The following is a 26,835-nucleotide window of genomic DNA, read 5'->3' on the forward strand; positions in this document are numbered from 1 at the left end:
GTTTATTTTATGTGTGAATTTCCCTAAATGTTTCCTTTGTTGTCTGTTTTTGTAGAATTCCCGTAAGTTTTGAGTGACGTATGAATTCATGTGTCGTCCTATTGGCTCCTGGTCGGAGTGGGCGGAGCCTCGTCCCTAAAGTATAGACCGTGGAGTGGCGTCGCTGAGACAGAGTTAAGCGAGCAGACGAGAAGTTTGGAATCGTAACATTAAAGTTTAGCTCGGTTTCACGACCCGAAGGACTAGTTTTGGACCTCCTCTGGTGTTCCGTTTATAAGCTACTGTGCGTGAAGATGATGAAAGTGTACCTCACCGTGTTTTTCCTGGCTGCTGCTGTCTTCGCCGAGTCGGTAAGTGACGGTTTGCTTTCAGGTGGCTGGCTAACGTAACCTAGCTAACCAGCTAACTAACAGTGCGAGTCGGTTAAAGCGGCCGTTAACCGGTTAGCCGTACCTGGTATCTCGATGGATTTTATTTACGTTAAGTTAAATTGTACTTAATGTAGTTAAGTTAAACTTAATCCCGAGTTTCCCTTTCTCCGCCGCCTGGTAGGAGAAACTAACCTGTGTACTAACAAAACAGTCAGTTAGCCAGCTTAGCCAAACACGGCAGTTAAAACTACCGTAGTAGATTGTTCAGTGAACTACTTAAAGGGGAATTCCACCAATCTTTTAAAAAAAATCTGAGTAGTTCAGTCCTTGAGATGTGAACAGAGTGATTCGGGGTGCTTTGGTGTGAAATGGTTCAGATTTCCTTACAGTGGTGGTGATAGGAACCAGGGGTCACTGTGTCTGCAATAGCCATTTTAATTAACCTGCTATCGAAAACCACCAGTGGACCTACTGGTGTCTTCGGAGTCTTTATATGGGCTGTTGATGATGGTAAAGTAATGAAAATATGAAAAAAAGAAGTTTTCTTTGGGGACTATTTTGCCTGAGAATACCCCCCTTGTGTCCCTCCACCATGAATAGATAAAGGAAATTGATTAAAAAAACGTTTTAGGCCAAAGCTTTGTCACAAAACTATTGTAAAACAGTGTCTTCAGGCAGGGAGTTCATAACCATTTCACGTGATGACTTTCTGTGAGGGAACTTTTAGAGGTGGACGTCTGGTTCCTATCACCGCCACTGTGAACAATTCTGACTCGACAAGTTTCTCTAGAACAGAGCGTTTCACACCAAACCACTCTGAACGACTCTGTTTACATCGTAATCGTTTAATAATGAATTTTTTGGAAAAATGGGTGGAGTTCCCCTTCAAATCTAATACAGTCGATTGTTCACTGAACTACTAAAGCTTAGTTGGGTCTACAGTGATTGTTTAGTGTTATGCCTATGATAGTAAGTTGCTCAATAACTTTTTAATAATCTACTTTAATCATTATTAGGTTAAATGGCTTGTTCATTTAAACATATTCTGCAACGTCGCGTCATTGTTTTCTCAATTTCTTTAATAACAAAGCTCTGAAATCGTCGTGCTGTTTTGTTCAGACTTGAATTTTGTCATTTAAAGTTGTACTTTCTTCAGTATCTCAAAGGTTTTCATGTGACACACGTTGAGTATTCCCCTATCTTTTTCCTTTGGGTAACAGAAATCGAGGAAAGCAAGCAAACTTTGTAGCAGGGCTTTTATTTTAGAGGCACCAGACGTTACCAGGAACCACACTTCCTTAACCTTTTCTGTTTATGGTGTTAATTTTACCTTTTTTGTGGCCGAAACACCTGCGTGTGGCACGTCACTCTTTTCCATGCTGTTTCTTTCCCTCATAATAGGAAAGAATGGCCGTGTGCAGATGTCTTTGTGGTGGTGGAGCTGGGAGCAGGCCGAAATAGAATAGAAAGGAATGATAATAAGACAGATGCCACCCAGTGTGTGTGGTCAGCCAGCCACAAATGCACACAGGCAAAATGCAAATGTTCTGAGCGCAGAACTTTCCATTCGAGCTCCTGGAATGTATGCAGTCCACCTATTAGATGGGCTTAACCTCCCTTTTGTTTGGTCTATTTGAAGATGAACAACAGATCCAACTCCTGACCTTGGTGTTGATGCCGAATTGTCTTGTCTGCCCTGATATTGTGCTGCGGGGCTTCTGATGTGGCATTCCTTCTCTATTTTGGTGCTGGGCGATATTGCTAAAATACCAAAATATACCAATATATCAGTGTTTAATAGTATTTAAGTTTGCTTTAATAGAATTAATGAGCCCATTCTTCCTCTAGGCCGAGCGAATATATTTCAAACCTGATATAACTGATTGATTGATTGATTGATTTTGATCTCTCAAATTTACTAGGGGTGGACGATATGACAAAACATATCACAATACTTCAGGACATTTTCACGGTACACGATATGCATCACAATATTTTGTTTATTTTGAGATTTGATAAGTTAGAAGAGGCAAAATATTGCCTCATATAAGAAGTAACTAAGAAAAACAATAAACATATAATTACAATGACTTTTATTCAGCTTTTTACAAACTGCACGACACTAAACCCACTTAAACAGGCATAATTATGCTCACTTTGTAATGAAACATGCAGTTAGTGGTTTTAAGCACTGATGATATCCAGAACATGCTCAGAATAGCGTATTGTGACGTAGTTTATCACGATAATAATAAAATATCATGTTGCTTGTCCCTAAAGGGAACTTGTCAATGCTAAAAGGGAACTTACTATATATATTTATGAAATTTTAAACAGTATTTTCACCCAGTAAGTGACGCATGCACTAGAATTACTTCCCTAGACCTAGATATCATGAGTAAAGTGCACAAAATAGAATAATAAGGCTAAAAACATGCCATTTTATGGGCATTATTATGCATATACTGCTTATTATCTAATAAAATATCACTTAAGTTGACCATACAGCTTTCTAAATATGTATATGTAATGTTGATATTGGTAAAGTGGTAGCAAGTCAAACAAAAATATGATTTTTTTTGGCCTTATTATGCCTTAAAGATCTCTTTTAAAATACATGTTTATAATTACATAGAATTAAAAAGCTAAAAACATGCCATTCTGTGGTCATTATTACAGATACACTACTCATTATAATAGGAATATCACAGTATGTCAGTATCACACTCTACCAACATAGTCTCTCCGCCCTACTATGGGCTACTTTCCTGTTAAAACATTTGCCTGTGGCTGTTTATGACTGTTAATTGTAAACTGAAGGTTAAATGTGGGAGGTAGTTAGTTCTCAGCAAAGGAGGCTGCAACATTCCTCAGAATCATACAGAAGCATCTCCTGCTCCCTTTTCACCCCCCTCCCTTTCCCTCCTATAGTATATTTCGGTGGAATTTGACCCCTTATGACCTTGACCAGCCCTCTTTTGGGATTTCACACACTTGGCTGGATTTAAATGGTCCAGTGCTTTCATTTCTTTCCCTTCCTCCAGCCACTGGACTCTGGAAGGGCTTAAACTTCAGTTTAATGAATAATAAGGAATATTTACTTGGACTATGACTAGGTGTAGAGCTATGAGATGTGAAATATGATATAATGTGGGTTGGGCTGAGAGTTTGTAGCGCAGAGGGCACATATTTTACCCTGTTCTGCCTTCTTCTTAAAGAAAATGTAAGTCTGACAAGCTGTTTTGGACCATTTTAGGCAATGTTGGCAAGTCAGGACTGACGCTAAATTGTCCTACGACATTAACGTTGTGTTAAATTGGCCGGATTTCAGCGTGGATGAAACGTTAAACCCTCCAGCCTCCGTTGCACTGCGCTGAATGTGAACATTGTTCCTGGTAATTGTACAGTACTTATGTGTAATAACATTCCATGGACCAAATTCTATTTGGGAGGAAATACACTTGAGGCCTTAATAGGAAATGCAGCTAGAATGGCGAAGCTCCTCGCTCCCCTTTTGGGAAGAGAGAGACAAGATGTTCTGTGTGGATAGTCAGCATCTGTGTGCACACGTGATTCGCTTCAGATGTCCACTTCGGGTCATTACAGGGCGCCATCCACTGTCTGACATGTCTTGTTGGAATTATTTCTTCTGAATTAAAGGGGAACTCTACCTGTTTATCAGATAAATCGTTCGGAGGATGGGATAGGAACTGTCTACAGCACAAATACCCATTTTATTTACCATCCAAAACCACCAGTGAGCAAAAGTTAATTAACTCATTCCTCCGCTAGGCTAAACGAATGTATTTTGAACCTGAAATTCTTTTAAAATTAACTATGCTAACCAGACAGAAAGCACACTCCCACAAAGGTAACTTACTTTTTAGGGATTATTTCAAAACAGCACCCAGTAAATGACACATACACACTAAAGTTAACTGTCTGGGCCTGGATACATGAATAAAGTACGCAAAACAGAATAATAAAGCTAAAAACTTGCCATTTTCTGGTCATTAATGGTGGATATACTGCTTATTATCCGTCAAGATATCACTTAAGTTGAACATACATCTTTCTGAATATGTATATGTAATGTTGATAATGGTAAAGAGGTAGTAAGTCAAACAAAAGTAGGATTTCTTTGGGCTTAAAATGTCTTGCATGCACCTTTCTGCCATGAAGATATTTTTAAAATACATTTTAAGTCAAAACTTTGTTTTATGATAGTTTTGAGATGGTGTTTCAGCCTTTAGAGGCTTCGTTTGCATCTTAAGTACGTAACTTTAACAGAGATTTTCAAAAATTGGTTGGAATTCCCCTTTAAGTATGAATCCATTCGTGCTGGAATGATGAAGTTCTTTCACAAGACAGGCTGAATAGAGCGGCCAGTGAAAGACTGAGTGGTGAACATGATAAATACTTTCACCGGGATGTAATAATGCTTTCTGCATTGCTGTCCACTGGCCTATAAAATCCCTTTGGTGAAAGGAATGTTGGCACTGAGAGAGGGGGTTTTGTTTGCAGCTTGAGTGAAAGAAGTTAAGAATTTTATTTATTTATTTTCAGTCCGTCTCTCTGGCCAGGCTGCGAACACGTCTGCCCTAATGATCAATTGGGATACGCCTGTATAGCCTATTAATTTTAATCCCTAGTCATTAGTATTGGCCTTTGTAGAACTAAATATGTTCATGTTGAGCAAAGTGGAGCTCAAAGTCAACATGAAGATGTTGAAAATCATTTGTAGTTAATTAAATAGGTTTAAAAGGCTGACTGTAGCTTTAAGAGAAGCCCACACTCTTGGGGGCTTCTTTTATTTGGCTTTTGGTCTTATTAACCTTTTGTCACCTCCATAGGAGTTCGTTCCTGGTACCTAGATACCACCTGTTCTCAACGGCTCTTTTAAAAAACGTTTCCCTGATGTGTTCCTGATAAGCGGGCCCGCAGAGTCCTAAAAGCAGAACACCAGCGAAACTGTACATTATTCATGCCATGTAAATGTCACGGAAGATTTTGAGGAAATATGAATATGAAATATATGTGGTTGTTTTTTGACGAGTTTCGTTCGTTCCACCTGAAGTTACACAATATATATATATATATATATATAATATATATATATATATATATATATATATATATATATATATATATATATATATATATGCATGCTCATTGTCCATTTTATCAGCTCCACTTACTATATAGGTGACACAGCAAACATTTGATCTGTATTTTTAAAATACACACATTTTAGGGCAAAATAGTCTCCAGATAAAACTAATTTACCATTGTTTTACCTTTATTAACATTACATGTAATAGCTTCTCTACAACGAGCCATTTCACATCAAACCACTTTGAATTTGTCTACATCTCAACCTCTGAATTATGCAGAAATTTGGAAAAATCTATGGAGTTACCCTTTGAAAAGAGAATTGAGAACCTTGTCGGTGCCGTGTATGGATTTTTTAAAAATGGTCAGTTCCGTATGTTGTGAAAAAAGCCTAGTTTAAATGCTTTTTTCCCCAGTTTTTTCTTATTGTCTTGTGTAAAAGTGCCATCTGACCCCCTTAGATTGGATTTCTCTCTCTTTTTTTTGTCTTGCCCCAACAGTGCAGTACCAGTTGTTTGGGATTTACAGCTGGCCTGTGTCTTCCTCCATTGTGACTCAAAAAAAGGCCCTCACTTAATAGTGAGCAGCTTAATTAATGAAAGCCAGTGGGAGACAGGAGAAAGGGATGAAAGCCTTCCTTTGAAGTGACAAAGGAGGCAGATGAGGGCACGACTGAGTTTTTCATAATCAGACGTTCTCTAGTGGAGCTTTTTGAAGCACTCTTGTCCTGCATCATAGCATTTTTAGAGCTTATATAAGGAGCGTTTTACATTTCAGCTGGGCCACATCATCTGCCCATGATCCTGTGTTTCAGATGGGTGGCTGGTGCATCATACTGGCATATATCAGACTGTTTCATGTACTGTGCTAATGCTAAAAGGCAGGCTGATGCCAAAGCTGAATGCTTATATTAGGAGAGCACATCATATAAGCAGGATTAGTAGTAAGTAGGCAGGTTTAAAGGGGAATTGCACCAGTTTTTCAAAAATTCTGTATAATATGGGGAAACAAACTGACTCTACTTTACAGTGGTGGTGATAGGAACCAGGGGACATTACATCTGTAACACACACATTTTATTTACTATGCAAAATGACCAGTGAACCTACACATGTCTTCTGAGTTTAATATAATAAAATGGTAAAATTGTGGTTATTTTGGAGCTATTTTGCCTCACAACACCCTGCATGTACCTCTCCAAGATAAATGTATTTAAAAAATGGTAGATTTTAAACGAAACCCTCTCCTAAAACAGTGTCAGACAGCATATTCACAACTGTTTCATGTCATAACTTTCTATGACGGAGCTTTTAGAGGCATTAATCTTTTTATGTGTTTGGTTAGTCACCTCCCCTGTGAACCATTACACATTACGCCACCCTGAATGACTTTGCTTGCGTGGTGGTGATTAAATTATGCAGGGATTTTGGTGGCATTCTCCTTTAAGGTGTTCGGTTTTGACGTAAGGAACGTGGAATTCTTCTCCTCTCAGTGCTGTACAGGTTCAGTCTGGTATGCAAGGAAAAAAAGACGCTATAAATAGTTCCTGTGAAGGTGGAAAGAATCTGGAATGTTCTCCTGTATGTGAGGCTCAGCGTGTGACTCAGCTGTTTCTCATAGGTGAGAACAGTCTGAGGTCGTGTTTATCAGACGTCTCGGAACAGTCATGGTGATGTGGGAGCTGGTTTGGTCCTAAAAGCTGATAGTGCTTATCTAGAGTTCGTCATGAGGAGGACTTTACATTTCTTTAGGTTTCCATTGTCAGTTTATTCGAGTTTTCAACGTTGAGGACTATAAATGTCCAGTAATTAAGTCTTTAAAAAGGCACAGTGTGGTTTTGCCTCATCCATTCGCACTGATTTCTTACCAGCACATAAACATGTAACAAAAGCCGTGCTTTATGTTAGCCCCGAGCTAAAGCAGTAGCCACGATACAGAGATCCAATGCAGTTGAATACGTTGCGATAATAGTACCGTTTGTTTTGTTACACGAAGACGAAACCTCAAACCTCCAAAATGGTAACTTGAAAGGATTATAAATTCCTAACTTGTAATGAGAGATATTCTAAATTTAAGGTATCCAGATTTTGGACCATTTATTTTGGTCCATTCATCATGAAATTGGACTTAAGCATTGGAAAATAACCAAAACAATTGATGGCTTCAAATAGTTGAAAAACACTGCCAAGCTGGTTTGTGTTTAATGTGAGACCAAATATTCTCTGCATATGTTCTCTGTAGGGTTTAAATCTGGCCAAAACCATCAATAAAATCATTAATATTGGGCATAGCAAACATATAAACATACATATTTTTATTCTTTTTTATGTTTCAGATTTCAGAACTGCTTTTATAAGTGCATAAAATACACAGATTTTGCTGGAGGAGGCATTAATTGGAATTTAGACAGTAAACAGTACAAGCTTTGCTTTTTTTAAAGTTTGAAAGGCTTTTATTTTGGCCAGAAAATGAACAGATATGTTTTCAGGTGATTATTATAATCGATTCTGACATTTTAGCAGTTGAATGGCCACCTTCAGATCAGCGCATCAGGACGCATCCGTGCACTTTTAGACCCGTAATCAGAGACTGGTAAGTAGGCACAGCTTTAAGTGGGATCTTTTCTTGAATTCAAACAGAAACTTGATGCCTACAAGTACTAAAACAACTGGTCTCTCCTATCTTTGTTAGATGTTCAGACAAAGTAAAATGGGCTGATCAGCCACCCTTAAAGTCCAGACTGAGAGGCAGCAGCATTTTTCTAAGCTCGGAATCTCCTCTGTGGTGATAGATTGGCAGCTTCTTCAAAAGTGAGGTTTTTTCTTTGTTTTTGAAGGAAATCATTAACTTTTCCCCAGGCGTCGGACACTGTTTAGGCCAAAATCTCACAGAAGACTACGAGCACAGTTACGACCTTGAAAAGCCGCCTCCCAGGAGATAAAAGACCGGCATGTACGGCCCAGACGACATGCAGAGGTATCTCATCAAAATGTCAAGATAGCAGGATTCTTGTTTAGAAACCATTTTCTCTTTCTTTTTTTTATGGAAAATGACATCATGGTCTAATTTATATCTAGATCCATCCTCAAAGTGTTCCTAGATGTGCAAAGCTGACGGTTAGGTTATCCGGCTCAATAATAAACGTGGCAAGGAGTTCTCCGCCGTTCTCTCGGCTTAACGGAACAGATGCTGAGCTATTTGCTAGCAGATGGTGGGATTTGCTGCCTGCTATGCCGGTCCGGATTGAGGCCCGGCTTATCCGAGGCCACCAGTTCGCGTGAGCCGACTTCTCGGATCTAGAAGGTGGAAGGAGTTGCTGCTCACCATTTAGTTTTTATGGAAATTTTTATCGATGCATCAGTTAATCTATCCACTTTATTCTCAGAACAAAGCAATCGGACAATAGAGTTAATGTAAATTTTTATAAAATGGAAAATTTTATTTTGCATTTATACATCAAATACATTTAGCAAATGTATTTCTTTTATAATTTCATAAGATTATTAATTTGATATCATTTAATTAATTTATAATTTAATTACATTAATTTTTATTGAATTTTATATAAATTTATTCAAATTTAGCAAATTTAGCCAGTTTAATGTAGCATTTATTTGGCAAGTACATTTAGCAAATTTGTTTGTTTTATAATTCCATTAAATTAGTAATGTAATATAATTTATTTCATATCATAATTCAGAATGTTTTTCTTTTATTATATTTTATACAAATTTATTCAAACAAATTTAGTAAAATTTAGCGATTTTGGCAAAATTACCGAACTATACCAAGATCAAGTTAGCCCATAAGTTTTTGACCACAAATGCACTTTTTACATATATTTTCTCCCGTTTAACCAGGTTTTGTGGCATTATCACATCACCTGCTGTGCTAAAACAGGTAACATTTGGCTGTGAATAAGTAAACCGACATATTTACAGCACCCACCAATTGTCGCAGCCCTCGTCAAAAGCTAGAGCTGCCATGACAAGAACCTCTAATCTGCTAACATGAACAGTATTGTATTCTAAACAGTGACCTACATCCACAGTCTTTGTGTTCTGCGGAGTTGTGTGTAACCCATCGTCTCCTGAGACTTCTCAGTTACTGAGATTGGTTTCGTGGCTGTGGGTTCACCGCAGCGTTTACATATTAGGTGCTTACTTCAGCAGTATATGCCCTCTTCCTCACCAGCTGGTATGGTTGGTACTTTCTTTTTCCAGCTGAGTTGTTGATTTCCTCCCTTGGGGTTTCAAGGAAGCTGCTAAAGTAGTTTTCGTTTCTCAGCTCTGAACCCGCGTGGTTGTCGAGACTTTCTCTTCTCAGTAGCTTCTTTTCATTGCGTCTTCCTGCCTAGAAGAGAAGAGTTCAAACAGTTGTGGTCGTCAGTGTATATGTTCTGAGGTGGGGGAGTTTTCGAGGGGGCTTCCACATACTCTTTCCGTCGGTCTCTAATTTACCATCTGAATGCTTCTTTCTTTATAAAAGGCACTTAGTTCAGAGAAGACTTACAGTTGCATCTGGTATTTGCATGATCTCGATTTCTTGGAATAGGTCTTAAACTGGGCCGCTCTGGTGGCCACCACTACCCTAGCCCACCCCACCCTTCTTTAGCTTGGTGCGTTGAATATGTTATTGGATTTGTACCATATTTACTTATTAAGAACATGAAGGCCCATAATTTCACACCTTTTATATGAACAGCATGCGTGCATCAGTATCTGATATTTTTAGCGTATATATCTGTTTAAGCCAATTCAGGTACATTTATAAAAAAATCTGAAATAAGGAATTAATTGACTGGATTAGCATTGCAAAGAACATTTAAACGCACTGATACAACTGTTTATTAATTATCAGTTTGCATTTTATATTAAGCAATTATTTTTCAAATACTGATGATCCTGGTATCATCATGCATCCCTAATTTTCCTGAACTCCATGGAACCACCAGTGGTTCCAAAACGCACTTCATCAAAAAGTGGTTGGTGTAGTGTGGTGGGTAACACCTCTGCCGTCTACGCTGTCGACTGGGGTTCAGTCCCCGCCTGGGTAAACATCCTACACTATGCCAATAGGAGTCCCTGGGCAAGACTCCTAACACTCCCTTCACCTCCCTGTGTAAAACGATCAAATTGTAAGTCGCTCTGGATAAGAGCGTCTGGTAAATGCCTTAAATGTAGATGTAAAAAAAACACCAACATTTTGCATTTATTTGATGCAGTTGCTGAATAACTTGCCTTAAGATTTGGTAAATTCAGACGGAAAAACCGAAATATACCCAGGAGAATAAGAACTGAATTCTTATCAGTGCAGTTCAAATTAGATTGTGTTACTATTACTGTTGACCTACTTTATAATGTTTGTTGCAAGATAAGTGTGGAGAAGTGACCTTGTTGATTACCCAGCCCTATGTATATTGAATGTTGCTTAGGGATATTTGACAGCCATAACGATATATAATATTGATTTTAAAGGAGTTCAGCAGGGTGTAGAGCTGCAGTTCGAGCTGCGTCTTGTGTAGGTGTGGAGAACTACCTACGGTTATTTGTGACTTTCTCTGTATGTGGGGCCGAGCACATTATTAGGCTTGATAAATCTATCTGTGCTTGACAGTTGGCAGCAAATCGAGAGAGATAAAGGCCTCCATCTCCCTCTCTGTGTGCAGATAAGCCTGTGCTAACATGCTAGCCACTGTGATTCACTTCCAGAGAGGGGTGGAGTGACTTCAGCCATACAACGAGGCATGAAGGAAAGGGGAAATGTGTGGTTTTAAGGTGTTTTTTGTCCACGGTGGGCTAATTTATTACCTTCACATGCCAGACGATATGAGACAAAGGCCAGATGGTTTGGCCTCACTTCTCTCAGCCAGGTTATGCACTCAAAAAGGAAGTGAACCTGCATGTTTACACAAGATCTTTACCTTCGGCTTGAAATCGAGAGCGCCGTTTGGTCCGTGAACTGGATTCTAAGGGAGGGATATCGGTGGGCTGCAGTGGTATGGACGCTTAAGTATGGCAACATGAGAAATAAATTGGTTGCTTGTCTGAGACTGGAAGGGTGGCATTCCAGAGCACAGTGGAGTGCAAGTGTGGTTTTCCCTCTGGGAAATATTGGTGATGCATTATGGGCCGTTTTCCTAGAGAGGGATTAAGACCCTTTGTCCAAAAATTTGCTCATTGGTATTAATTATCGCTATTGTCAGAAGAAAACCTTGTATCTCCAAAATAGTAACTTTACAGGAGAAGGAAAAAACATACTTTACTTTTAATGTAAGTCAATGGAACCAGACGTTTTTCCAAGTCATTTTGGGACGTTTCTTTTGGTCCATTCATCATGGAATTTACACACAATGTAAAGAGCAACAGGTATTTTCAAATTATCTCAAACTGATTTTTTTTATTATCATTATTATTATTATTATTATTATTATTATTATTATTATAAATAGTTAGTTTGTCTCCTATTGCTCCAGTATCAGCCCCTACTCTTCTGGGAAGGCTTTAGACTTGGTGTTGGGACATTGCTGTGAGGATTTGATTGCATTTAGCCTTCACAAGAGCGTTAGTGAGATCATCCAACATAGTATCTGACCAGTTCCGAATCACTCCAGCTCATCCCAGAGGCACTTAGCATTGGACATGGTGACCTTTGGCTGCGCCTATTCTTTTATCAGTACATAAAGTATAACTCACTTGTTTAAAAAGGGGGATTGTGAGTTTGTTTGTCAGCTTAGACTGCATGCAGTTTAAAATTACACCCAAACGTTAACTGACCCTGTGATTAATGGTTGATCATGAAGTTTGAACTCTTTTCTAAGCCACGGTTGAACAGTCATCCGAGTCTAACAAAAGGCCAGTCTGCTGAGTAGATGAATAATGCGTGAATGTGTCCGTAGTCACGATGTTCCTGGATCCACCCATTCTTGTCAACAGACGCACAGCTGTTTCTATAACAAACCAAAGCCTTAATTACACTGAAACTCAGCTGTCTACCAAACATAGACCTGTTGGCTTGTAGGCCAGCTGCTCTAGTTGGTTGAATCGGTCAGTACTTCACAGCTTGTGTCCTTACTCTCTTATTACGTCTCTTTTTCTGTTACTCTTGTTTTTCGGCTTTCTGAATTGGACCAACAGACCGAAGCTTTCAGAGTTAACCCCTTACTTCAGATGTGAAACAGTTACGACCAATAACATCTTTCAATTACACTCAGTACCTTCGCATAATTATTGTGATTGAGTAGATGAAAACAGGATGGTGGCTTTGCTCTATAAAGTCAGCATGGACGTCTAGCCCAGAAGGTCATCAGCAAATCCAGTTATCGGAGGCTTTTGCTGACGTGGCACGGCCTTTTTGCCCCCCTCCTCCCCCCCTCCCCCATTGTTTAAGGAACAACAGACGTCCATTGTGCTCAGGGTTGATGTGGTATCAGGCATTTCCTGTGTAACTTTAATAATAGAGAAGATAAGGGCCAGGGTGAGCACTTCCTGTTCTAGCCTCCAAGGTTACGGCTCTGCCAGTTGCCACAGTGAACCGTTTTCCAAAAGGAAACTCGATAATGTTTATGTTGAGCTTTTCATGCAATCACTTTGGTAAATATTGCAAAAACAGACCTAATCAAAGTGCCTATGTGTTCTTCCAGGTACGAGAGACAGAAACATGGGTGCGCGACGAGGGGGTGGAGCCGCACGACGCCGACCTCGAGTCATCTGGCGATTTTGGTTTCAATGATGAGCTGGACTTATTGTCCGTCGAGGAAGATGATGAGTATGAGTTTTCAGGCTCTGGTGATGATGATGATGAAGAAGATGAATATGGCGACTACAATGCAAAGGCAACAGATGAGGTAAACGCATTTCCGACAAAGAAAAGTATCGAACCATTTTCAAAAAACATCCCCTTTATCTCAGTTAACACAGCTGAACCAAAGCCTTAAAAGGGAATTTGTCAAACCTTGCAGCATAATTAAATCGTTACGAGGTAAAAGTCATGATGTTTGTTTTATGTGAACAGTGGTGGTGATGGGAACCAGGTATCTGAGTTCGATACCTCTAAAAGCATGAAACGGTTATAAATACGCTGCCTGATGCCTAAAACATTGTTTTATAACAGTTTCAGGAAGCCTGTAGCCTGAAATGTGTATTTAAGAGGTACATGCATGGTGTCAAAAGGCAAAATAGTACACAAGGAAATCTTTTGTTTAGCTTTAACTTCCAGTTTCTATCAGCACCACAGCAAAGAAATACAAGTTTGTACGGTTCTAGTCAATGAACCGCTTCATTCCAACCCCTCTGATTGACTTTGTACACATCCCAGCCTTTGAATTATGCAGAAATGTTTAAAAATGAGTGGAATTCCTCTTTAAATATTGAAAACACATTTATTTGTTTATTTATTTTTTCTTTCTCTCTCTCTCTCTCTCTCAGTCTGAAATAAACAACGAAATCCCAGACGCAGATCCTCCACGGATACTGACTGAGCCAGACGATGATCTGGACTTGGTGCGACAAAACGAGATTGCTCATTCATCCAGCGTCCAGCAGAACAAAGCTGAACAGAACATTTTTAACAAGACAGAAGTTCTTGCAGGTAAGATAGTTCACAAGAAACCCTGAGTGTTACCAGAATTAGTTTTAATTATTTGCACATTTGCCAGCAAAGGAGAAGAGTCAGGGTTCAAAGTTGGTTTTAAAACACTGTTATGCATTTATCTCACTGATTATTGTCTTTTATTTTTTGCAGCTGTCATTGCTGGCGGTGCCGTTGGCCTGCTCTTCGCCGTCCTCCTCATCCTTCTTCTGGTCTACCGCATGAAGAAGAAAGACGAAGGCAGTTACGACTTGGGCAAAAAGCCCATCTACAAGAAAGCACCCACCACCGAGATCTATGCATGAACGTGCGAAGCCACACCATCTGAAGCAAATAAGAAATTCCGAACTCTAAACTCACATAGTGCCTCCGACGCACGGCCAACCTCACTCTCTCTTCTACCTGAGAAACCGTAACATCACAGCTTCTGAATGAAAACGTGATTACTCTGGACATTTCAGCAGAACCTCACCAGGTCAAAGTCGCCGGGAGGGGAAGGTTCTCTGTTGCCAAACTGCACTGTACAAGTTTTGACATTATCCTTTTTGGCGTTTTTCTTTTTTTTTTAATGCCCAAAGTGAAATGCCATTTGGTCCCTTGCCTTTAAGCTTTCCCTGGTTTGTAAACACTACAAGGTGCAAAGAGGACTTTTGCAGGTACATGACACGGATTAGAAATCAGGATAAAACTTTAAGCGGACTTTTATCTGTGCCATTGAGGGGAATGTTACTGTAGCCTTTTGCTTGTTAAGACGTTTAATTTTGTGTTGCTGATTAGTATCAGAGGTACAGATTGTGAACATGCTGTTCATCTTATAAAACTGACCTTTGGGCATTCACGTTAAGCTGAATATACACATTTAAAAGCCTCAACAGTTCTACCTTTTTTTTTAATGAGCTTGCAGATTTTATATATATATATATATATATATATATATATACAATAAACCAGGTGTTCTTACATTCCATATATTCACCTCATAGTAATTATGAATGAGTTTTAAGGCTAACGTCATGGTGAAACGCTTCATGGTTTTCTGATTTGACTGACAGCCAAGCCCAGGCATTGTTACTCAGAGCTGTTCTCCTCTTAGCTCGTTTAACAGGTACGTCTTTTGCCGCTGACTGAAAAGTCTCTGCAAACAGACTTCTGATTTCCAGGGATGTGTAAATAGCCGTTTGAATAAAATGTACTTTTGGCAGACTTTTATTTACCAAATATTTAAATGCCAAAACTTTCTTCTTATCACTTTTTTTTCCCGGTATTGAGTTTATAAATTAAACATGGAATGATGATCTTTTATTATTGTTATAAATATTATTATTATTATATTGTTTCTTTGCCTTTGAGAAACAGTACGAAGTTTCAAAAAATGATAATGACCAATGCTAATACTAACGTTTTCCTGTCAACTTTGTTTCCTGTCTCCTTTTCAGTGTTTCATAGATGACTTCTTTTTTTTTATTTCATTTTTATTTTGTTTTTGTATTAATTTAACTGTCAAATAGCTTATTTTATTGCCTTCCTTCAGGTTGGGGGTTCCTCCCCTCTAAGCTGTACATGTGATTTAGAAAAAAAGAAATCTGTACACTAGTGAAAGATTTTCAGAAGAGTTTTGAAGCAATTTTTTGTGTTGTTTTGTAAAAGTTTCTATTCCTTTTAGACCTTTTTAAGCGATATATATATTATATATTTATATTTTGTAGAAGGATGCTCAGAGTAGTGCCAGGGTGAGTGAATGAACCATGTCATTTGCATGGAGAAAAGTAAGAAAATCTGCTGCTTTTTTTTTCTACATCACACGATGTAAATTCACCAATCTAGTCGAGGAATCAATGAATCATTGGTTTCTGCTTGCAGGTTCTAATCTGATTGGAAATAAAGCGATTTTATGCACATTAACATTTATAAAGGTGTCGCTGTCTTACTTTCAAACTCACTCATGCTGTAATGGATGATAATGAATGCAATGTAAATGGAGAGAACGTTTGATATGTAAACATCCTCCTCCTCTCCTTAAAGGGGAATTCCACCAATTTTTTCAAAATTTCTTTGCACAATTCAGTGTGTGAGATGTAATCAGAGTGATTCAGAACGGTTTGGTGTGAAACGGTTCAACGGAATATTGATGATGTTAAAATAGTGATAAATCTGAAAAATAAGTTCTTGGAATGGATTTTTAAAACATACATTTGATACCAAACTTTATGGTAAGACAGTGTCAGACATCAGGCAGTGAATTCATAACCATTTCATGTGAGGGAGTTTTTAGAGGTGGACGTCTGGTTCCTATCAACACCACTGTGAACAATTCTGACTCTGCAAGTTTCTCTGGCCACTCTGAATGACCTTTTAACCCATTGAAGTATGCTGAAATTTTGAAAAGTCATTGGAATTTCCCTTTAAGGCTTTTGTCTTTGAGATAAAGTCTGAAGAGAAACTTAAGCTCCACTCTTGCTTCAGATGTGAAAAATGTCAACTATAAAAGACTAGGGCACTCCTGACCTTTTGAATTGTCCAGCCTACGTGCTCTTTCTCGGTCAGGGCTTTTCAAAATTTCAAGATGCACTATGGGCTGGTTTCCCAGACATGGATTAAGCCTAGTCTTTGACTTAATTGCAGTGCTAATGGACACTATTGGAATTTCTTTTTTGGCTAAGATTAGCCTTAATCTGGGTCCAGGAAACTGGCCCTGCATGTCCAAAAGTATCCACACAGCCTTTGAGAGAATTCTGTTACTTTAAGGTCACCCAGTACTGACACAGCCTGTATAATCTCCATAGAAAAGCACTGACCAATAGAATAGACACTCTGGAGCAGTAACCCATAAGTCTAAGGTCACCATGCCCAATGCCAAGCATGGGCTAGAGGAGTATAAAGCCCCCCAGCATTGGGCCGTGGAGCAGTGGAACTGTGTTCTCTGGAGTGATGGAGCTCCATCCGGTACCTTTGGGATGAGTTGGAGTGATCCAGAACTGACCATCCCACATCAGTACCTGACCTCACTAATGTTCAATCAAATCCTCACAGCAATGTTCCAACACCTAGAACCCTTCTCAGAAGAGTAGAGGCTGTTACTGCAGCACAAACTCACTATTAACACCTTCAATTCTGAGGAAAGTGTCTACAAGCCTTTGGACATGGTGGTGTCAGTAGGTCTGCTTGGTTGTTTCTGGCTCGGGGCTTTTCAAGATAAGATTAGTTGATAATCTATATGTGGGGCATTTTGAGTCTAAAAACAGTCGAGCAGGGAAAGTCCCCATCCCACGCCCCCCACCCCCAGCTCTCCATTCATTAGCTGTGAGAGCATGCACACATATCATGACTAGGCCTCAGCATGCCGATACCTGCCTTTCTATACTGTCCCAGCTCAGGTTCTAGCCAAGATGGTGGGAGATTATTTATTTGAGAGGGAAACGGGACGGATAGAGGAATCATGCCCCTCACATAAACTTCCCTAATTGATCCCCTTAACATTCCAGGCTCATTACATACTAAGGCTTATTGTTCATTAGCTACAGGGAGTTCAATGCAAACTAATGGAGCTTTTCTTAGGTTATAGAGTGTGTACCTTGGCTGGGTAAGGGGTTAAAGGGAAATTCCACCTATTTTTCAAAATGTATGGATACTTAAGTGGTTAAGATGTATAGTCAGAATTGTTCACAGTGGTGATGATAGGAAACAGATGTCTGAAATGTCTCTACAAGCTCCCTCACAGAAAGTTAAATGACATGGTTCTGAATAGCACTGCTGTCAGAAGAAAACCTTGTATATCCATTTTGTTGTTTTTCAGTTTTTGACGTAATTTGAAAATGCCTGTTGTCCTTTACATTGTGTGTAAATTTCATGATGAATGGACCAAAAGAAACGGCCCAAAATGACTTGGAAATGATTCTGGTTCCATTGACTTACATTAAAAGTAAAGTATTTTTTCAAAAATGGTTGCTGTGTTGTAAACATGGTTCCTATCACCACCACTGTAAAGAAATCTGAGTCTCTACAATCAACCATTTCACACCAAACCACTCTGAATGACTCTGTTTATATAGACTGAATGATGCAGAAATTTTGAAAAATTGGTGGAATTCCCCTTTTCACTGTTAAAGTAAAGTAGCTGCCTATGTCGTTTTATAAACAGCCTAGTTTTACAGGAGTAAGATCTGTTCAATATAACACACTTTCCTAAATAATGAGGACAGAGTTGCTAATGAATGTAATAAATATAATATTAGAACGAGACCTTTAAAAAACAACAACAATAATAATAATAATAATCAAATGAACTCAAATGACTCTGCAGTCTTTGTGTGAACCTGGGAAATTCCTCTTAAACAGAAAGCAGCATTAAAATGGGAAGTGATGATATCCAGTGAACGTTTCACAGCAGAATTAAGCACGTGATCGGTTAAATAGGCCGAAACGTAAACAGAGGAATTTCCCGAGTGACGCGGCGCGGATGGATACCAAACAAAAGCGATAACAGGTGAAATTTGCAATGGAGAACTTTTCCATCGCGGCCGAGCGCTCAGTTCCTTCTTTCCCTTTTAGGAGAACAGATCAGCTCCCACACAAATCCAAACAGGAAAGGGAGGACAGATAAATGATTGTTTTGTTTTCGCCTCTTCCTCCGCTGCTAAAAGGGGGGCGGCCTGGAGGATCATGCGCGGAGGATTTGCATGGCTGACGGAGAGCTGTGTCACAACAAACCCCGAGGAGATGAAGGAAGTGCATCAACAAAACCGGACCAGTCTGGATTCAAAGAGGAGCCACACCGATTTTTCAAAGTTTCTGAATAATTCAGATGATCATTCAGAGTGGTTTGGTGTGAAATGGTTCAGATGTCTTTACAGTGGTGGTGATAGGAACCAGGGGTCGCCATGACTACAACACAAATATAGACATTTTATTTACTATCCAGAACCACCAGAGAACCTACACGAGTCCTCTGAGTTTATATGGAACGTTGATGTTGGAAAATAGTGATAAATCTGAGAAAGAAAAAAAAAGTTTTTTTAGGGACTATTTTGTCCTACATTGCCATGCATGTATCCCTCCACCATGAATGGATTAAAAATAAATGGATTAAAATACTGTGGCGTCAGTGAAAAAGTCAAGTCAAAGTTTATTTATTTAGCGCTTCTTACAACAGGTGTTGTCACAAAGCAGCTTTACAGAAAATTCCGGGTCCGAGCCCCCATGAGCGTCGCCAATGACGACGGTGGCAAGGAAAAACTCCCTAAGAGCAAGAGGAGGAAACACTGAGAGGAACTAAGACTCGAATGGGGAACCCATCCTCCTCTGTCGACACCGGATAGCAAACAGTGTTAGGATAAAATATTAAAACATAAAACGGGGAAAAACAGGCGGAGCAATGGTTAAATTAAATAGTTTGAGTTTACTCAGCAGCATCAGCATCAGGAGGGTCAGTTCAGAGTTCAAAAGAAGACGAAGGAAACACTGTGCTTTAAAAGTGAATGCTCTTTTATTGAGCATAGCAGCAAGGGAGAACTGCCGCTAGCACGGCCAAGATAGCAGGTAGGTCACTTCTTCTGACACTATGCCAACCCCTCTCTCCGCAGCAGGGCTTACGGTTTGTGCTCTACAGCCACAAACACCCCCGGTCCTCTCCGGGACAGCAGCAGAGAGACTGAGCACTGCATGCTTCCATTCACGGAGGAATTCCTTGTAGCTTGTGCCATCAATCCTCGTGCTACTAGGGGTGGCGGCAACAGCAGCAGCGTACCCTCGGCTGCTCTCTCTTTCTTCCGCCACCCCCTGCGCCATCGACACCAGTGATGGTGCTGATGTGCACTGAAGCCCCAACTCATGGCCTCCAGGGCCATCCATGCCACCAGCATCTTTTTGCTGCATCCCTGGAGGGCTGCGGTCATTGGCTCCAGGCTCCCACACTGTTCTGTCGCCGTCCCCTGGCTGCAGAGCCTCTATGCACTGTTTGCTCTTCAGCTTTCTTCACCACCCATCCTCACTGCACTGCTACGTCTTCCACAGTCCTCAGCCGGGCTCTCTTTTCCACCTTTTCATTAGAGTTTGTGGAATCACCATTCTTCTCCAGTCTATTGGGTGCGCTATCCCACTTCTGACACCAGTGTGACCTCAGCAAAGAAGACAGTGCTGGAAACATTGTGCTTTAAAGCTGAATGCTCTTTTATTGAACACGCCAGCAAGGGAGAACCACTGCTAGCACAGCCAAAATAGCAGGTAGGTCACTTCTAGCCATACACTTTTTCCTGCTAATATGCCAGGCTGCCACACTGCTCCACCGGCAGGTCACCGTCCTCCGGCCAGACTCCGCTGCAGATCATCGCCGCACTGCTTCCTCTTCAGCTGTCTTCACCACCCATCTTCACTGCACAGCTAATTCTTTCACAGTCCTCAGCCGGGCTCTCTTTTCCGCCTTTCCATTTGAGTTTGTGGAAGCACCATTCTTCTCCAGTCTATTGGGTGCGCTATCCCACTTCTGACACCAGTCTGACATCAGTGAAGAAAAAGACGTAAGAAACATTGTGGTTTAAAGGCAAATGCTCTTTTATTGTACACAGCCGCAAGGGAGAACCGTCGCTCGGTACCTGGCTCAGTACCAGCAGACAGGTAACTTTTAGCTGTAAACTTTCACCTGACAGCAGGCACACAGCACCAACTACCCCACAGCCCAGCACAGAACAGCACAAACAACACCTGCACATCTTTAAGCTACAACTATTTACACATTTAAGTCTCTTCTACTGCAAAGGCAGCACTAAGGGCCTCTTTGCTTGGCTGCTCTGCATGGCCACGCCTCACACGCTCCCATGGCCGGGTGAGCCAGTAGGGAGACGCTGCTATATATTTTAAGCCAAATCATTATCACAAAACTATCATAAAACAATGTGTCAGCCATCAGCCAGCGTAGTCATTTCAGCTTTTAGAGTTGGACGTCTCGGCCATTTGATTATGTCGAAATTTTGAAAAATCAGCGGAGTTTCCCTTTAATGTTTATCTTGGACTACCTTCCTCCTCTTATCTCACCCTGAATCACTCCACAAACACCTGCTGCTGCTTCTGGAAACAGCACAAACACAGGTCACCAACTGTTCCAACAACTTCTGCTTAAAAAGTAGTACCTGCGATGGAGCAGCTTACAGAGCCGCACTCAAACGAACATTTGATGGCTTCTTAAAATAAAGAACTAATAACGTAAATAATAACTAATAATAAAAGTTATTCCATTTGCCATTTTTGTGGTGTTTTAGAGGTTTAGGGATAGTTTAACACTGCTGGGAATAAAATACAGTAGTACAGTTAATGCCTCCTGCTGGTAGAACTAGGGTACTGCACAGTGTGGGCTGTCTGTCTTAAATATTAGTTGTTTGTTGTAAGTGATGTCACTGTGTGTTAAACCGAAAAGGCCTTAAATCATAAATAAATAAATAAATAAATAAACAAGGACTTTCTAGTGCACAGAACTAGGAGTCTCCATTATAAGTATGTTATTAACAATAGAACAAAAGATCTGCTTTATAAATTATTGCATAGATTCTACGCTGTTAACGGTACTTTGAGTACATTATTTAATGTGAGTGGCGCATGTTTGTAAAGAATCCACTGAACACCTATTTTTATGTGTTTTCTCTTTTTCTAGTTGACTTGAAATTAAATATTGGTAAAGAAATTCCTTTTAAAAGCCACTATATTCTATTACTTGACCCGCTTTATGATAAATTAAATCATAATAATAGTTAAATTTTATGACAGACAGACTATGCCTTCATACAGGGTTGGAGTGGGACTTGTTTTCTGACCTGGTGTTACATGATGCAGACCAGCAGCCCACCTCAACCTCTAACTGCATTTGTACACACACACACACACACACACACACACACACACACACACACACACACACGAAAACACATCTTGAATATGACAAATTCATATTCATGGCAGTCAATATGTTACAAACGAATGCTAAACTTGTTAGGGTCCTGTTAGCATTTCTCACTGCTCACCTGCTCGAATACCTCCTCTTCCTCCTCAAAGGGGAACCCCACCAATTTTCCAAAATTTCTGCATAATTCAGTGTGTGAGATGTAAACAGAGAGATTCAGAGTGATTTGGTGTGAAATGGCTCAGATGTCTTTACAGTGGTGGTGATAGGAACCAGTGGTCGCCATGACTACAACACAGATATAGACATTTAATTTACTTTTCAGAACCACCAGTGAACCTACACGAGTCTTCTGAGCTTTTATATGGAATGATGATGATGGGAAAACAGTGGAAAATCTGAAAAAATAAACTTTCTTTGGGGACTATTTTGCCTCACAACACCCTGCATGCATGCACCCCTCCACCATGAATGGATTAAAATACAGTTACAGCCAAAACTATTATAAAACAGTGTCTCAGTCATCAGGCAGTGAATTCATAACCATTTCATGTAGTAACTTTCTGTGAGGGAGCTTTTAGAGGTGGACGTCTGGTTCCTATCACCACCACTGTGAACAGTTCTGACTCAGTAAGTTTCTTTAGAACAGAGCGTTTCACACCAAACCACTCTGAACCACTCTGTTTACATATTAGCCATTTAATTAAGTGGAAATTAAGTAGTGGAGTTCGCCTTTAAAAAGCTTTTTCAAACTTGTCTTCTTGATGTCGCCTTGTTTTTTTTTTCTTTCTTGCAGTTCTTGCTGATTCTGTCCATCATAACATGATTCATGTTTGAAAATTGCTTGGTACTGCTAATCTCTCAAGGCTTATTCATTCATATGTCTATATGAATGAAGGGAAAGTTAGTAGAACAGCTACATAGCTACATAATTACACCCTAAAACATGCACATTGTAAGCTATGCAAATAAATCATTAAAACATTAAAAAATGAAAATATTGTTCGCTGACACATTTGAATATTAAAACTAAACAGATGACATAGACTAACAATTCTAACTGCACAAAAATCTTAGATATATGTGCAATTCATATATTATGCGTATGTGTCCAATAGTTCATACTCACATATATATATATATATACACAACATATATGTACATGAACTTAAAAACACATGCCTGACATGCATTGATAAATGTGCATTAATTACCTCAATTAATTACCTCAATTACCTACTCTGGCTTTGCCTTCACATAAGTCATTAGTACACACAGATCAATGTAATTACATACCTGCATTAATGAATTTATGCACACAGCAAAACAAGAAATGATTTAAATCTATTCCTGCTAAGAATTTTCAGTTTTATTTAAATCACAAATGGCATTTTTTTATTGTTGTTTGTTTTTCTTTTTTTAGGTCTTTCCTGTGTTGATGTTTCACAAAGACATTCAGTCTGATGTGTGACTATTGAGCTTTACTGTATCCCACTGTTATTCTGTTGTCATATTAATGGTTATTTGCAATACAGTCTGGGCAACCCTGCTGACAGCCACAGGCGAGTGCCCTCTAGTGGTCATCAGTGGAATCCGGACTTACCACTGCCACCCTGTGGTCGCCTTCAGAACGCCCTGAATGTTTAAAGTCAACCTGAAAAGGACCTTTTCATCTTGGTGGTACATGTTTGTGCTCATATTAAGCACAATTCATCGTTTATCATTTTAAAAGACTGTAATGAAGTTTACCCCACCTCCAAAATGTCTTCTGATTTTTGGTGATGTCACCATGCACCAGCGGGCGGGGAAGAATAATATTAACCAATAGAATTATGTTTCACCTCCCCCTCTGACCACCCCCATACTCGGCTTCTTTAGAGAACCTCCTGATACCAAGTTTCACTTACAAATACAGTGGGTTCTGAGAACACAAGTGAAAATGCTTCTATTTGGTATTGTTTAGTAATTTAATACATTTATTATTATTATTATTATTATTATTATTATTAGGATAACAATTTGAGTGAAAATTACACTCTTTAGTCAAGAACATGATTCTATATAGAACCATGAACACTCAAAGGACCCTTTGCATGACTAAAGGGTTCTTTGCATTGTGAAAGTGTTCTTCAGATTGATGGAGAATGTGCTTGTTCTCTATAGAACCCTTTTTGATAAGGATACTATATTGCACCAAAAGGTTCCCACTATTGTTACAAGCCAAAGAAGCCTTTTTGGTACTAAACAGAACCCATTTTGAGTGTAGAATCTGTGAAATATTTACATGAATTTCTGAATTTCCTAGTATTTGGTGGTGTGCCCCCTTTTGCTTTAATAACAGTGTGCACTCGAGCTGCACTGACTCCACAAGTTTGAACAAAAGCCTCCAATGAGCAGATCAGATCCACTGGAGGGACTCTCTGTGGTATGTAGGTAGATACAGCCAGGCGCTCTCATCGGTTAGGACTTCAGGAGCTGCACTGAAGGCCTTACATGTTAGATCAACTACCAACATAATTAGGAAACAAGCATGTTTAGATTAGTAATGTGCATTTTGTGAGGAAAAAACTCTAGTCCTTCTGGAGGTTCTAGATACGTCACTGAGTACGAGCCGTAGTCTAAGCAGGTTTAGGTGAGTTGTTAGGAATGTAAAACAGCGGCGGCAGCTCTTTACTGAAAGAGGCACTGTAACACTGAAACATACAATCTCAGATATATGTTAATGTCTGTTACAAACTTCAAATAAAACACACAGAATTTATAGCCTGAACTGAAGGCTGAGCATTAACATGTACACATACACCAATCAGCCATAACATAAAAAACAGCTTGTTTCTACACTCATTGTCCATTTTATCAGCTCCACTGACCATGTAGTGTCACTCTGTAGTTCTACAGTTTCAGACTGTAGTCCATCTGTTTTTCTGCATATATAGTTACCCTGTTCTTCAATGGTCAGCACCCCCACAGAGCAGGTATTATTTGGGTCGTGATGTGTTAGTGTGTGTTGCACTGGTGCGAGTGGATCAGTTTTTAGACACCTCAGTATCGCTGCTGGACTGAGAACCAAAAATATCCAGCCAACAGAGTCCTGTGGGCAGCATCTTGTGACCACTGATGAAGGATTACATGATGACCAACACAAACTGTGCAGCAGCAGATGAGCTATCGTCTCTGACTTTACATCTACAAGGTGGACCAACAAGGTAGGAGTGTCTAATAGAGTGGACAGTGGGTGGACACAGTGTTTAAAAACTCCAGCAGCACTGCTGTGTCTGATCCACTCAGACCAGCACAACACACACTAACACACCACCACCACGTCAGTGTTACTGCAGTGCTGAGAATGATCCACCACCCAAATAGTACCTGCTCTGTGGTGGTCCTGCAGGGCTCAGGAAGGGATATATCCATTGTTATTTATATGTGCCAAGTTATTTATGGCAGTAACTATGTGTAGAAATACCAGGGTGTGTAGGAAACAGACATGAGGGCATCTGTGTAGCTCTGTACAGGAAATGTCCACTGCAAGCCAGATGAGGTGAATTTTATTCTTACTGTGTTTGAAGAAAAAAAGAAAACTCTTGTAAACATATCATGTTTAAAGAAGTTCAGTGGCCAAATATTGGTCCATGGAGAGGAAGGTGAACCTCTCCATCCCCAATACAAACTGAATGAGGCCTGACCACTTCAAACCACAAGCACGTAACCTACAGCACCTACACACCAGGTGGAAACACAGGCCTGTAAACATCTCCTTCTTCCTCCCACTGCCATATGGACACAAACACACTCTCTCTGGTAGTTTAGCTGATTTCATCCAGCTCCTTTTCCTGGCTCTTTCCCAGATTACTGCGCAGTTATACATGTTTAGTCAGGATAACCAAATAAATTCAGTGGGCAAATTACCCACGGCCACTGAACTGTTCCGGGAATGGCTCATAGAGGGATCTCTGTCTGAGACAAATCATTTCCATGCTTTACGCAGTTGCACTGTTAGCGTTTGATAAGCAAGGTTGGGGAAAATGTGTATACAGAGTCCTGATTACCTGATAAAATGTGATCTGTGATCAGTTGCAAAAGATTACTGTTTTAAAGGGGAACTCCACCGATTTTGCAAAATTACTTAAACGTTAAGATGTAAACAAAGTCATTCAGAGTGGTTTGGTGAAATGTGCCTTTCTAGAGAAATTTACAGAGTCAAAATTGTTCACCATTGTAGTACTAGGAACCAGACGTCCTCATGTCTACACTACAAAATCACCCTTTTTATAAGTTTTTATGTCACACTGATAATGATAGTGCTAAATTTAAAAAATATGTTTTCTTTGGGTTCTATTTTTTCCTTACAACGCCCTGCATGTACCTCTCTGCCCTGCACGTTTGCGTTGTTTGGGTTGCCAGCGTTGTGTTGCATGGTGTCAACAAAACTCAGAGCTTATGTCAGCAATGTTATTCATTAGATGGGCTGTGATAGATCACAGTGGCACCTATCTGAGTGAGGGTGCCTACACACCAGACAACGCAGAGACGGAGCGGTAGACGGGTACACAGCTTTGTACTGTTCGAAATCCAGCAGGAGACAAAACGTTTGGACCAGAAATAAAGAAATATGGACCATCGAAAGACAAAAAATTTTGGCGAGGGCCAAATACAGAACCAAGCAGACAACAGCCATGAAGGCAAACAAGTCATGTAGAACAGGAAAAGAGTACAGAGCGTCACTACATCTTGGATTTTCACCAGTCTTCTGCCTGAACGTTACTATTGGTTGTCGTGCCTCCACGTCAGAATCCGTTGCAGGAAAAGTTTAAATGGTTTGAACTTTTTCTACGGAGCCCCGCTGGTGACATCCTGTATAAATAAAAATAATGCGTG

At 39.9% G+C, this 26,835-nt stretch overlaps 1 protein-coding gene across 1 annotated transcript; it reads left to right on the forward strand.

The window, feature by feature from the left end:
- Positions 1-152: 152 nt before the first annotated feature.
- On the forward strand, positions 153-15,978 carry sdc4 (syndecan 4). The gene is made up of 4 exons (XM_036571566.1): positions 153-350; positions 13,126-13,329; positions 13,910-14,072; positions 14,226-15,978. Exons 1-4 carry the CDS (start codon positions 294-296, stop codon positions 14,375-14,377), a joined length of 576 nt encoding a protein of 191 aa, XP_036427459.1. The 5' UTR covers positions 153-293; the 3' UTR covers positions 14,378-15,978.
- The last annotated feature ends 10,857 nt before the right edge of the window (positions 15,979-26,835 follow it).

Source organism: Colossoma macropomum, unplaced genomic scaffold (genome assembly GCF_904425465.1).
Source record: "Colossoma macropomum unplaced genomic scaffold, Colossoma_macropomum, whole genome shotgun sequence".
In the NCBI taxonomy this organism is placed as follows: domain Eukaryota; kingdom Metazoa; phylum Chordata; class Actinopteri; order Characiformes; family Serrasalmidae; genus Colossoma; species Colossoma macropomum.

Excerpts from the sequence above, each read along its gene's own strand:
- sdc4 (XM_036571566.1), top strand. The coding sequence starts at position 294 with ATGATGAAAGTGTACCTCACCGTGTTTTTCCTGGCTGCTGCTGTCTTC. Across the intron at positions 351-13,125 it reads CTGCTGTCTTCGCCGAGTCG|GTACGAGAGACAGAAACATG; the intron begins GTAAGTGACGGT and ends GTGTTCTTCCAG. Across the intron at positions 13,330-13,909 it reads ATGCAAAGGCAACAGATGAG|TCTGAAATAAACAACGAAAT; the intron begins GTAAACGCATTT and ends TCTCTCTCTCAG.